The sequence below is a fragment of the Danio rerio genome, chromosome 2, assembly GCF_052040795.2.
Source record: "Danio rerio strain M-AB ecotype USA chromosome 2, GRCz13ab, whole genome shotgun sequence".
Lineage (NCBI taxonomy): Eukaryota > Metazoa > Chordata > Actinopteri > Cypriniformes > Danionidae > Danio > Danio rerio.
Genome location: NC_141022.1, coordinates 30,080,670 through 30,095,338, shown reverse-complemented (window position 1 = coordinate 30,095,338; position 14,669 = coordinate 30,080,670). Strand labels below are relative to the sequence as shown.

The 14,669-nt window shown below is 37.8% G+C and overlaps 1 protein-coding gene across 2 annotated transcripts in view; it reads right to left on the bottom strand.

Moving 5' to 3' along the window:
• Nucleotides 1-14,669, bottom strand: part of efna2a (ephrin-A2a) — a 143,062-nt gene that overhangs the window by 18,489 nt on the left and 109,904 nt on the right. For both annotated transcript variants that reach the window (NM_131022.3, XM_087238776.1), the window contains 1 exon segment: nucleotides 2,208-2,500. In NM_131022.3, the coding sequence (NP_571097.2) occupies nucleotides 2,208-2,500 (293 nt within the window).

Sequence of the window (14,669 nt, the reverse complement as noted above, 5' to 3'; positions counted from 1 at the left end):
TGTTTTTTTTATTCGTGTGTTGGTGGTGAAATCGTGGGGAGAGAAAAGGACGAGAAACAAGAAAGATGCAAAAGGTGAAGAGCTGTTGGCTTTGAAGATGGAGGTGTGGTGATAAATACTGTGATGTGAAAGTGATGGTGGACAGGCTGACCAGAAAAACTACACGAGCGATTAAGTGCGAGGGGTCTGCAGGATCTTATGGGGATCGAAAGCCAAGGTGGACCTGTACAGAATCAGCTTTGTTTGCCGGGTCAGTTATTTAGGTCATTCACATTCATTCATACACCCATACAATCCACACCCATTGCCACTCAATTTCACAAACCTTCTTTACATTTCTCTTTCTCTCTGGTTTCTGTTACCTCAGCCACACGTTATTATTGTTTGTTTGATTGATTGTTTGTTTGATGTTTTCTCTCTTTTATTTTATTGACTTATCTAAGCAGTGATTTCTTTTTTTGTTGTTGTTGTTAAAAATCGTTCAACCAAGATTGAACAGGGGAAAACAGAATTAGTTATTATTTAGAAAATATATTTGTTGTACTGTGTGAGAAAAATACAACAGTTGATTTCATTTAAAGTGTGTTGCGTTGTTATTATTTATCCTTTTCTTTTGCAGTGTGTATGGTGGTTAAATGCCGGCTGTAGCTAACCAGGGTATTAGTAAATGTTTTTTCTTTTTGGCAAGGAAATCTTGTCTGGCGCCCAAAGTTTAATTAAAAATATTGGTAACTAATTTTTTTTTTTGTTTGAGGTCTGCTGGGAGTGAGATTAAGGGCCGTGAAAATCTGAAACTTGCTAGTGGTCACGTGGAGTAGCGGTTGAGCGTTGGACCACGGTGCAGAGGGGCCTGGGTTCGAATCTCGATACATCTGGTTTTTGAAATTTGAATTTTTTTTTATTTTACTTCATTCAAATTACATTTAAACTGAAATATTATTACCAGCCACCGTTACAGTGTATTCTGTCCTGTCCCTGGTGTGCGACCATTGGTCAAAAAGGCCATCAATCATCATGATGATGCCACTCGGTGCACCAATCAGGAGCTGGTCCCCAGCGTTTAAAAAGCATTTGCTTGCTCTTTCCATCAAGAGCACCTGATTCAGTACTAAACTCCTCACTAATGGTGACCAGCCTGTTCATTATTTTCTGTTGTTTAGTTTGTTTCATTTAAGTGCTTTATTGTTAAGACAAGCTTTTGTAGCTCAATTTACACGATTCTTAGCTTTTGTTTTGCTAAGTGCTAACAGTGTACTTTACGAGAACTTTAGTAATTCTGAGTAGAAAAATTATTTTTGTGTTAGTTTATGGAGTTGCCACACCTGTAATTATGTTTTGAATAGTTGAGTACTTTAGTTAAGCGCTGTATACGCTGAAGATTACGGTTTTGATCCTACATTTTTCTCTGGTTAGTTAGTTTAGTGGGTTGGGGTTTATTTAGATAGTTGTGCTATATTTATGTCTTTGTTTTGGCAGCACTCCTGTGTTTGTTTGATTCTGTCATTTAAATTACATTACAAATTCGTATATTCATTCATTCATTCATTTTCTTGTCGGCTTAGTCTGTTTATTAATCCGGGGTCGCCACAGCGGAATGAACCGCCAACTTATCCAGCTTTTTACGCAGCCGATGCCCTTCCAGCTACAACCCATCTCTGGGAAACATCCACACACGCATTCACACACACACTCATACACTACGGACAATTTAGCCTACCCGATTCACCTGTACCGCATGTCTTTGGACTGTGGGGGAAACCGGAGAACCCGGAGGAAACCCACGCGAAGGCAGGGAGAACATGCAAACTCCACACAGAAACGCCAACTGAGCCGAGGTTCAAACCAGCGACACAGCAACCTTCTTGCTGTGAGGCGACAGCACTACCTACTGTGCCACTGCCTCGCCCTCGTATATTCATTATTTAATATTATTCTTTATTAAATTATTTTTGTTTCACATATCTATTTGCTGTGATTTTTCTTATTTTCACCCATAGAAACTCACTTAATGTTATGTCTCATTCAATATAACAACATAAACACATAACAACTGCACTGAAACTAGAAGAGTCAGTCCTTTGAGCCCTGTCATGAGCAATGGGATGTCAAAAGTTGGAGTTAAGCACTACTGCGCCAAACCAACTCAACTTAAAAGCCTCATCACAAAAGGCCACGGTCGAAATGGCACTAAAAACACACATACTTACAGATGTAATAATATTCATGTCCAGGCCGGAACTCAAAGCCAAGCGAGAAGGGGGTGAAGAGCTGAAACTTCTCCGAGAAGCGCAGGGGTCCGTCAGGACTCTGGGGCCGATTGCACTCCCAGCGCTTGAAGCCCCTCATGCGGTGCTCACAGGTCAGGTAACCATCATGGTTGACCATGAAGAGGATGTAGCGCTCCATGCGACTGTGCGGCTGCGGGCTCTCATAATACGGACAGTACACATCCAGGTAGTCGTTGATGCTCACAGCCACAGTATATTCGCCCTGCCAGAACCTGCAAGCAAGAGTCAGAGGATTAGATCATTGAGGATGACTGACTGACATACAACTGCTGTAATGGGACAATTGAAATATTCTTTAGTTCTGGCCTCCATTCAAACTGTACAGCAGCAAAGAGCGATGTTTAACACACAAAGGCTAAATCTGTTGGGCAGAAAATCACAGGGAACACAACAGAGTAAGCTGGAATGAATAACCACAATGCATATTTTCTATCTAGGTCACCATTATGCAGAGAAAAGAAAGAATGGAGAACCAGAACACACAGAAAACCAAACTCTCTCTCTCTCACTGTAATGGTGTAATGAGAAGAAGGGATGTTTGAAGAAGAAAAAAATATGTTTGGGCCTAAAATAGCACTCTTTCAAAATAACTGAGTTTGCCTTTGTTAGTGCGGCAGCAACATTTATCAATGAATATGTTGATCGTGTTCATAAAATCCACAAATTTAGTCAGCGTGCTTGTCATATAAATCATAAACTTCATATTAAATTGCACCCTTAATCCAAGCTTTGAACCACGCAGGCATCATAAAAGAGTTTTCATGCTCCGCGTTTGATTTTCCCTCTACATAGTGTGCGTTTCATGAAAATGCAGCTTTCGGAGCGTAGGAGAGGGGAGAGAGAAAGTGTGGAGAGGCAAAAGATAGCATGAGTGAATCAGTTTGAAAGTCGGTGTGACCTACAGAGGCTGTGAAAGTGTGTGACAGTGCTGTGATGTCCTGAGAGTATAATATATGTACAGTATATATGCCTTTGACTGCAAAACACATGGCTGTTGACAGCACGGGAAATAAAATAATAAATGCATTGAGGTTTTGACACTTCAAATGAGTAACAAATGCTCCAATGGAACAAGACAAGATGCTTTTCCAAAATGGATTTTATTTTGCCGCATAAAAACAAGTCTTAATGCGTTGCAGCATTTTTGTTTGGCAAATTTATAAGTGAATCTGAGAAAGCCTGTCAAGGATATGTCAAAGATTGAGGGTTGTTTCAAAAAATAAAAATAAATCAAGAAACAAAAATCATGGAGGGAGGAAATGAGTTTCTGCGTGATATTTATTTATCTTGCTGATTTCTTTTTTTTTTTTTTTGCATATTTGTCACACTTTAATGTTTCAGATCATCAAACTAATTTAAATATTAGTTAAAGATTACACAAGTAAACACATCATTCATTTTAAATGAAGCTTTTTCATTATTAAGGGAAAACAAAATGCAAGACTACAAAGCCCGGTGTGAAAAAGTGTTTTTAAATTAGGGTTAGGTATTGTTTCGATACTGGTGCTAAATCGATACTTTTAAAAGAGCCAAATTGTTGTCTAAACCTACAAAAAAATATTTTAATCATTTTAATTGAACAATTTAAAGTTTAAAGTACACATAAATTCATGTTTTATATATTTGAATTGAATTGCATTAATACGTTTCTCTTGATCATTTGTTTATTAGCATGAATTAAAGATTAGCATTATGCAATTAGCATTACATTAGCTTAATACTGTCCTGTGGAAAGGTTGTCAGCAAACTCAGGGACCACCTTTTTTCTAAGGTTGGGGCTTGTGACTACGTTTACATGGACATCATCAGTAATCTAAGTATTTGCCTTAATCTGAATAAGACAATAATATAATTAAGGTGTTTACATGAGATGCTTCTTGAATGTTACTTTCATGATCCTGTTCTACATGTTATAGTACCTAGATTGATTAATGTCATTGCGTCAAAAGGCTAATCACATTTCCTGTGGTGTTTCATGTAATTTTGGATGTTTTATTTTTAATTATTTAACCTTAACTACAGTTCGGCAGTTTCATTTTCATTCAGCAACATATTGTTCATGCCCCGTGACAACCTGAGGTATTGGATTAAAATATGAAGGACTGGTAGAAGAGTGTCGTTTTAATGGAATTTGATTTTTGTTTCATGATGCGGGTGTCTGTTTACATGGTAGACTCTTATTTAGAGTATTGTCTTAATCATATTAAAATCAGATTATTGGTGTCCATGTAAACGTACTGACTGAGACGCAGAGTGTATTTTTCTGCCTTTAAGTTGATTCCATGTACCCTCAAAAATGTTAAGTTTGACGTGTTTTCCCCCTTACACAGAACTTTTGTAAAGCATCTGCTTCACGTTATTGTGTCAGAATCATTGCTTGTAAAATATTGCCATACTTTAGAACTCTAAGTTTAAGCAAATTTGATTAACGCGATCATACGTGTTGATGAATCTGAAGGCAGTCGCTCACTGGATGTGCATGCGTTCACAACAATAACAAACGACTAATATTGCAGACAGTGTCCGTATCCCTCAAAGTTGTTTAGAATTAACTGTTGGTGTGACACAACGTGTACCTATCTGTGCCTTTGAGGTATCCCTTGATGCTTCTTACGTCCTTGTCGCAGCACCAGTGACACTAAAATTAGGCACTGAATTTCAAATGCTGATTCGATCTGGTCTATACCGCTTACATTGGTACCCAACCCTAGTTGAATTATAACTTAACTCTGCTTTATCATACCTGACATCCATTTCTAAATCTGCACCCTGAGTTATGCCACTCCTGTTCACAATCAATAACTCACTTTCATAGTACCTGCCTGGCAAAGTGAAGTAGACCAAAAGATCCTCAAAACCCAGACATCATGCAGAGATCCAAAGAAATAAAAAAAATTGAAAGAAAATAACAGATCTACCAGTCTGGAAAAGGTTAAGCCATTTTTTAAAGCTTTGGGACGGCAAGGAACCACAATGAGAGTCTTTATCTACAAAAGGGCAAAAACATGGAAAGGTGGAGAACCTTTCCAGGAGTGGCCAGCTGAAAAAAATTACCCCAAGAGGGCAGCGACAACTCACCAAGGAGGTCACAAAAGACCCCACAGCAACATCCAAACTGCAGGTCTCACTTGCCTCAATTAAGGAATCACAATTATTCAAATTGATTATGAGAGCGCAATATGAACAAAACTTTTTAGATTTATTTACTTAAAGTTTAAAGCACACACCATGCTGCAAAATTAATGTTTTATTGATTTCCATGTGAAAATGAGCTTTGTAAAGAAAGAAATGAGGACTGCTGGAAAGGGGCAGAATATGAAGTAAAAATTGTTTTATATTGTTTATTGGGGGTGGCTCTGTATTCGCATGGGGGGCTCCCACAGTCCAAAGACATGCACTTCAAGTGAACTGGATGAACTAAACTGGTAGGTGTGTCACAATAATCCATATATCGACTTATCACATAACACTTGACCATGACCTCAATGATTTTGGGCATGCAGTGTATATCGCCCAGACAAAAAAAAAACAAACAATATCAGCAACAATTTAGCTCTATCGGAAGAGTCTGTATGCTTAAAAAACACTATAGTATTTACTATAAATTACTTATTTTCATGTGAGTGTCTATCAAATGAAAATAGATCTGTAGATTTTTGTTAACATTTATCATTATTATTATTTATTTGTTTATGATGTAACGTTTTCACATTCTGTTTCCAATGTTTAATTATTAAATCGTTAAAATAACTACAATTAAATAAAATTAAATATTCTTAAGAATAAAATACAATGTGTTCTTTGGGAGATGGTACTTGCATCATGATGCTATTGTATTGTCATTCTGGCATTATAAAAAGAGTGGCATAAAATGACAATAATACCGCTTATCACATTATATTTTGGTGCAGTATATCATACAATGAAAAATAGATTTCGTGACAAGCCAATAAATTGGTGTAGTGAATGAATACATGTGAATGTGAGAGTGTATGGGTGTTACCCAGTACATTGCTGGGTTGTGGCTGTAAGGGCATCCGTTGTTTAAAACATATGACAGAGTAGTTGGCGGTCCATTCCGCTGTGGCGACCTCTGATAAATCAGAGACTGAGCTGAAAGAAAATGAATGAATGAATCTTAATTATAGATTTTTTTAAAATAAATGAAACCAACACTTGTTTAGTGTGAATTGAATTTCGAATAATTACACAGTAGGGTTGTGCGATACTGAAATTTGGTACCAAATCGATACTGAAATTTTAAAAACGTCTATTTCCCGCTAACATTTGAGCCCTACTAAGCATGTTCTTAAACAATGCTGATTCGCCATTGTGTTCACGTGTTCAACAGAAATCACTTTGATTGGCCGTGAAGGTCATCAATTCACCAAACTCACAGCTGTTTACTGAGTGTAACTACAAATACAGGGACACTGGAGCATTTTAAAGCCACAATTAATCAGCGGATCTCTCGTATGTGAGCTTATAGACAGACCAGCTGATCGACGTGACTTCAAAAAACTCCAGTGTCCCTGTATCTGTGGTTAAATTTAGTAAACAGCAGTGAGATCGGTTGAACCGATAACCTTTACAGCCTTCACAGTTATTTCTTTTGAGCACGTAAACACAATGGCAAATTATCGATGTTTAAGAACATGCTCAGTAGTTTGCTCAGAGGGAAAACTTTAGTAACGACTGGTACAGAATTCCAGTATCGTGACAGCCCTATTGCACAGTCTATATACCGTATCGTGTCAGTGATTTCCTTTAGACACACATAAAAGTAAATAACTGAAACATGCTTTCATGTGATCCACCCATCAAATAACCAAAATCTCACCAAGAGCACAATGTTTTGTAAAAGTGTCCTTGTGCCACAAGTGAATGCCTCTTAAAAAGCTTCCTTGTATGGAAGCGAAAACAGCAGAAAGCACTCACACCTCCGTAAGCGATGAAGCAGCGTCAGGCACTGGTCCATTTGCCTTCAGTGTTCAGAATGAGGTCCTGTCCTCTCATCTAGACAAGTTGCCCCCTCCAGCACCTGCCCGCCTGTCCTTTAACCAGATCAACTATTGGCACGCCGATTTCCTCACAGAGCAGCCCACGTCAAGTGCTTTCTTAAAGAGTGCTTGTTTTGCCCCGGGTTAATGGCTCTTTCAGATGTTTGCACTCACATGCGCGCACACACAAACACTGGTGTACCATAAAAACGTGCCGTAAATTACTTCCATGCGGCGGAACATCTCTGGATACGTTACTGTAATTCAGCTCTCACAGTCCAAACCGCGTCCACCTGTTGTAGATTAGCCACACTCCCAAACTGTTACCTCAATTCCATCTCTCCACAGCCACGTTTACATTACGCGGACAAATGTATTTCAGGGCCTTTCAAACAAGTCCAAGAGACTTGTTTGTCTAATCACTTGTTTATACTATCAAAAGGAATAAATCTCCGGAAAGTTTGGAGCTCCTGACCTTCAACGTAAACGCCGCGGAGATATTTCTCTCTAATCAAGCATGAACAGATTACCGAGGGGACATACATCAGTTTGAGCAGAACATCCCAGCATATGTTGAGGGATCGCAACTGTGTGTGCGTGCGTGAAAGCCATCCTTCACTATCTTTCCAGGAACACATTTCTCCTGTTGCGTCTGACCTTCTCAAACTCTGCCCAAGCACATGGGGAACTTGTTTATGGTTCGTGGTGAAATATCGATCTGCGAATTTACAGTGGCTTCCATAACCTCATTAAAAATAACCGCTGATTGGTTCCATCGGCAATCGTGGGGTTGCACATTAAATGGGTTTCCATTTTTTTTTTTTTTGAGGCACGAGTGTTAACGGACATGATGAGGAGACTGCGGAATCATAAACAGACTAACGCTCGTGCTTAGAATCATCAAAAAGATCTCTTTCTCTCTCATGTACATACACACGTGACTTCACACACGCGCATCTTCTTGCTTTTCCAAATAGGTGGAGTGTCTTGGAGAATCCTAAACAAACACACTTGAGTTTTGCGCAGCATGTCGCTCCTCATTCACCTGCTGCCGTCTTCTCTTTGTCTCTCACATCTTTGATATTCAGAAGATCTTCACGTTCAAGTATCTGAAGCGGCTTTCAGACACAGAGCTCGACTTTTCTAAACTGTCAAAACTGGAGAAAATACGCAGCAATGCCAAACAGTGATACTCTGGTAAACATCATCTGAGAAATTCTGAAACGCACTGAAGCTCTGTGAAGGACATAAATACGCTTGTAGAGAAACTTCTCATTTGTTCATTTTTAACCCTCTGATGCATGAATAATTCAGTCCCGAAGGAGACAAACATCTTTATGTTTTCTTTTTATGTCAAAACAAGAAAATAATTATTCTCCGCTCTCGCTCCATCTTTTATCAAAATGATTGGTTTTGAGAGAGTTCTGAACAACAGAAGATTGAATAAAACATTCCTGAGACTTTCACTAATCATGTTGAATGTTACCCTGAATATTAAAGTCTGCATAAACCGGAAGTTCCTGAGACTTTTATTTCAGTATGTTGATGTACTTCCAGCTGAAACAGCACGGGGGGTTCTTTTGTGGATTTATTTACCAAATTTACTGAAATAAAATAGTGGGACTACTGCTTAAAAAAATTGTATTCATTGCATTATTCTTTCCATTCAATGAATGCACTGTCAGAGTTTCATAATAGTTAAACCAAACCTTTATTTTGACAGCTACTCCAGAGTTTCTGTGCATACGTGTTATTTGTTTCTCAAATTAAAAAGTCAAACACTAATGAAGTGACTCACAGAGGAACAACGAAGTTCATTTTGTTTTAATGGTGGTGAAATGGGAGATTTACATCATGGATGTGCAGCCGACAAATCTGCAGCAACTGTGTGATGCTATCATGTCAATATGGACCAAAATCTCTGAGGAATATTTCCATTACCTTGTTGAATCTATGCTACAAAGTAGTGATGGGAAGTTCGGATCATTTTACTGACTCGGATCTTTGAGTCTTGTTCATCAAGATGAACGAATCTTTTTTCGAGTCATTTCGTTCATTTGGTTCAATTTGCCAAAATATTATTAAAATGTTATGAATTGCTTCCAAACACACCGACAAATAGCCCAAAAGGTTGATTGCACGACAAATAAGTCATAAATAGAATACTATAAGAAGGAAAAAATAATAATTTAATGTTTACCTGCTCTTTTGTCTATGAAGGCATTGTTGTCTCTTTGCTCAGCTCACCTCTTCATGTCTTCAAATGTCAGGGGTTCATTCACGTTACACTGACAGTCACATATAATCTTAATCAATGCACAGTCTAAGCCGATAGGAGCCATGATCGTTCGTTCATCACGTGACAGAATGACTCAAACCCGAGGACTCGAGAGATGAACTGTTCAATTCTTTTTCCGGCTCTAAATGTGTATGATTGGCTCGTGATGAATGAGTGACTCAGACCCAATAGAGGACTCGAGAGGTGAGCCGATCAAAACTTTTTCCGGCTCTAAACGCATATGATTGGCCCGTGAGGAACGAGTGACTCAGACCCGATAGAGGACTTGAGAGGTGAGCGGATCAATTCTTTTTCCGGCTCTAAACGCATATGATTGGCTTCTGCCAATGTGATGAAGACTTGAAATTAATGATACTACCTGCACAAATGTGCGCACGCGCGGATGAACGAATTAATTAAAAATGAACGAATCGTTCATGAACGACCCATCACTACTACAAAGGATTAAGGCAGTTCTGAAGGCAAAAGATTGTCCAATCAGGTAATTGTAAAGTGTACCCAATAAAGTGGCCGGTGAGCATGCTGTTTTAATATTGACCAATCAATGCTGTCTATCCTCTAAACCAACCTTTACTCAAAACCATACAGCCAAACGTCATTCATATAAACACACGTTTTCCACCTCATGTGGATGAAAAAAACAAACAGGTTGTGCTATTATTTTATCCAATGTAGGACAACCTCATACACACACACACACACACACACACATGCACACACACACAAAAGCAAGTACATTTTTCCTGTGGCAGAGTTCAGTGAATTTGCAGATTTTGCTATTAATAGTTGAGACGGCAGCATGTGAGCATTTCTTTAAGCCTCACAGGAAGTCTTGCATACTTTTTTCCTTGAGTCTTTGTACCAAAGGATCACTTGAGGCACATGCACACACTCTTACACACACACTGCTCCAAATCCAAAGGTGGTAGATCCGAAACTCTGGCATTACACACGCTTGCGTTCCACTTTGCCGCGATGTGATTCTGGAGACTTTCCAGCCTCACTTATTGTGTTGTTGCCACAAGCAGGCCTTTTGCCATCATGCCAGCCCTGCAAGACACTGGGGGCTTTTAATGATATGGAAAAGCAAAGGGCTGCCACAGTGTTGTGAATGCAAAGCTCCAAGGCAAAGCTCCTCCATGCGAGATAAAAGAGAGGAGAAAAGCCACTTATCGCTGGGTCTATCTGCTGCCCGCATCTGATGTGGGGGGCTTGGGAACCGGACCTTGTTATGTCAAGGGGAGCGAGGATGTACTGACGCTGCCAAAAGAGAAAGAGAAAGGGACAGCGAGGAAGAGAAAGAGTGCTGCCATTCTAAACAAGTTTCCCCGCATGACGGCCATGCTGGACGAGACCTAGCCAGATCTAGCCTTCATGATGTCACTGTGTTCAAGGGCACTTCCTAGGGCTGCTACATCATTTCAGATCAGCAAAGTCACAATTCATTCACACTTACTGTACGCTGACTTACACGATAAGCATTAAGATTCACTGTGAACGACGATAGATGCATTATTCTTTCTGTAGTTGAACAAAACCGCCTTACAGCGCATTATGAAAAGATGGAGTGGAATCAACAGGGAGAAATATTACATATTCATAACCTCATATATTAAATATTAGAAATACATAAACAAGCAGAGAGGACTTCTGCAAACCTTCATCACAATTGTGTGTCAAGGTCAATAAGTGTCTTTGAAATTAGATCATTCGCGCTTATTACATTAGGAGAAAGAGAGGCTGGTTCTGGTTCAGGCAAAATGTCATGAGGTGTGATTCCCTAAATGGAGGACTGATTGAGTCTTGATATTAGGGCTTTGTGGGGTTTTTTCTCCACTCCCTCCATCAATGCCACATAATAGATTAGATTGCATAGTGGCTGAATTCAGTCACTCGCTGAGATGTGTGATGTAAATTTACTGAGAATACTCACAGAAGATATCAGTAATTAGGTCGGTGAAATATTCAACTGTTTTATCCATGATTAAAAGATCTTTATTCGTCTCTGCATTTTGATATTCATGTTGGCGATATGTGTGTTTTAAAAAAAAAAAAAATCTTTTAAACATTATTTAAATACTTTATATTTTAAAGTATTATTTAATGACACATACAGTTGAAGTCAGAATTAATAGTCCCCTATAGATTTAAATTTTTTTTTTTTAATATTTCCCAAATGATGTTTAGGAAATTTTCACAGTATGTCTAATAATATTGTTTCTTCTGGAGAAAGTCTTATTTGTTTTATTTTGACTAGAATAAAAGCAGTTTTGAATTTTTTAAAAACTATTTTATGGACAAAATTATTAGCCCCTTTAAGCTATTTTTTTTCTCGATAGTCTACAGAGCAAACTATCGTTATACAATAACTTGCCTAATTACCACAACCGGCCTAGTTCACCTAATTAACCTAGTTGAGCCTTTAAATGTCAATTTTAAGCTGTATAAAAGTGTCTTGAAAAATATCTAGTCTAATATTATGTAGTACTGTCATCATGGCAAAGATAAAATAAATCAGTTATTAGAAATGAGTTATTAAAATTATTATGTTTATAAATGTGTTGAAAAAAATCTTCTCTCCATTTGACAGAAATTGGGGAAAACAAAAAGCAGAGAGGTTAAAAATTCAGGGGGGGCTAATAATTCTGACTTCAGCTGTATGTTTACAGAGTATAAGCAGGAATCAGAGAGTGAAATGCAATACCTTTTCAAAGACACTTTCCAGACATTTTAAGACCTTAGAACCACTTTTCAACCGGAAACACTGGCGAGATTTTAACTTACAGTATATTTACTAAATATTAATGCAAGAAACTAATCCAAAACTAAAACATTATTTATATACTGAATAAAAATCTATCAAATCTAGCTAATTCAGCAGGTCGGCGCTTAGCAGGAATAAGGGTGTTGCCTTGGTAACTGCAGTAAACAAAGCAGCATAATGTCAAATCTAACCGGATTTTATTTATTTTATAAACTACAGAGCACCCTGATATTCGCAGATTTAATTCAGGGAAACTTTATCATACAACCATACATTGCATAAACAAAAATTTATATAAAATTGAATACGTAGCAAAATAGCATTAAAGATTTTTAAATATTTCTTAAGGGCTTTTAATTTCTCTACATTCATTTATCAACGTTTAATACTTTTTAAGACCCAGCGGACACCCTGGTTTATAAAAAAACATATAAAAACATTAAAATAACATATATTCAAGTTCATGCTAATTTTTTTTTTGTTTCGGGTCTTTTCTAGAAAAGGCAATTTTCTCATATTTTACATTGCAATGGTGGATATTTTCTCACAACGCCTGAAATTGTTCCTTTTAGGATTCAATGTGCTTTGAGAATTTACTCTGCTCTGATTGGTCAGATAGCATAGTCTGTTGTGATTGGTCGACTGTTTACAGTGCACCTTTGAAACAAAATGCTCATTACCATATTTGAGTTTCAGCTCTTGTAAACAGCGATCTGAACAAAAACAATGGCATGGTTTTGATGGCATTTGAACCTGAGTCCTCATCCTTTGCAAATGCAAAGTGGATTTGCTTTGGCAGAGTCTTCTTGAAATGTCAACAACACAAACCAAACTCTTCCAGGCCTCAGCTACAACTACAGTGTTTGAAGGTCAAAGTAGACAATTATTGAAGAGCAACCATTGAAGACCATAGAATAGCAAAATTGTTACAAATCTGTATAGGTTTGTGCAAACTAGAATGACTAAAGACTTGTTTTAGGACAGTTCAAGAACAGTGCTTTGTTTTCATTCATTCATTTTCTTTTTGGCTTAATCAGGGGTCGCCACAGTGGAATGAACCGTCAACTAATTTAGCACATGTTTTATGCAGTGGATTCCCTTCCAGCTGCAACAAACCAATGGGAAAGTGCTTTGTTTTATGAGACAATATTTCTATTTTTCATTTACTTTGATCTTTAAAACTATGCAAATCTTTTAAATTCACAAACAACCGTATTAAAAAAATACATGAATGGTAACATCTAGAAAAAAGGTAATTAAAAGTAAATGTAAATTTGGTCCCACTTTATATTAGATGGCCTTACTATTATGCACTTACATTTAAATTACTCATTAGGTACAGTGCACTTATTGTGCATTTGCATGTTTTACATTATACTTACGTTTTAAAACAATATCTGTATCTGTTTGTAACTATATCTGTAACTCATAATTCATTTTATCTGTAATTCTTTTCGGCTTGATCTCTTTATTAATCTGGGGTCGCCACAGTGGAATGCAGCGGATGCCCTTCCAGCCGCAACTCAACACTGCAAAACACCCCATACACTCTTACATTCACACAAATACACTACAGCCAATTTAGCTTATTCAATTCACCTGTAACGCATGTCTTTGGACTGTGGGGAGATTCCGGAGCACTCGGAGGAAACCCATGCCAACATGAGGAGAACATGCAAACTCCACACAGAAATGCCAACTGACCCAGACGGGGCTCGAACCAGCAATCTTCTTGCTGTGAGGTGATTGTGCCACCCTGACGCCCACATCTGTAATAACTTTGTCATTAAACTCACCATTACACTTTTGACCCATCCTTTACACCATAACTCTACCTTAAACCTATGCATGCCACTAAACCTGTGAATATCACCATAAGTGTTTTGCAATACAATATGAACACAATAAGTACATTGTACTTTTTTTAACGTAATTTCTAGAATTTATTTGATTTGATTCATTTGATTTTTACGAGATGGGTCGTCAGCTTAACACTTAACCCCCAATCTGGAAGACTAGGACATACACACATACACTATGGATAATTCAGCTTACCCAATTCACCTTTAGTGCATGTCTTTGGACTTGTGGGGGAAACCGGAACACACGGAGGAAACCATGCTCGATTTTGATTAGTAAACCATTAACTAAGACATTTAATTCAATAAACTACTAATTAGCTACTTAGCTACTTAACTACTAAGGTAGTAGTTGGGTTAGTTATTAGGTAGAATTAAGTATGTAAAATAAGATAATACTATTTAAGTGATAACTGTTAATATCCTAATAGGCAGATAATTAACCAGTGGTAAATGGTA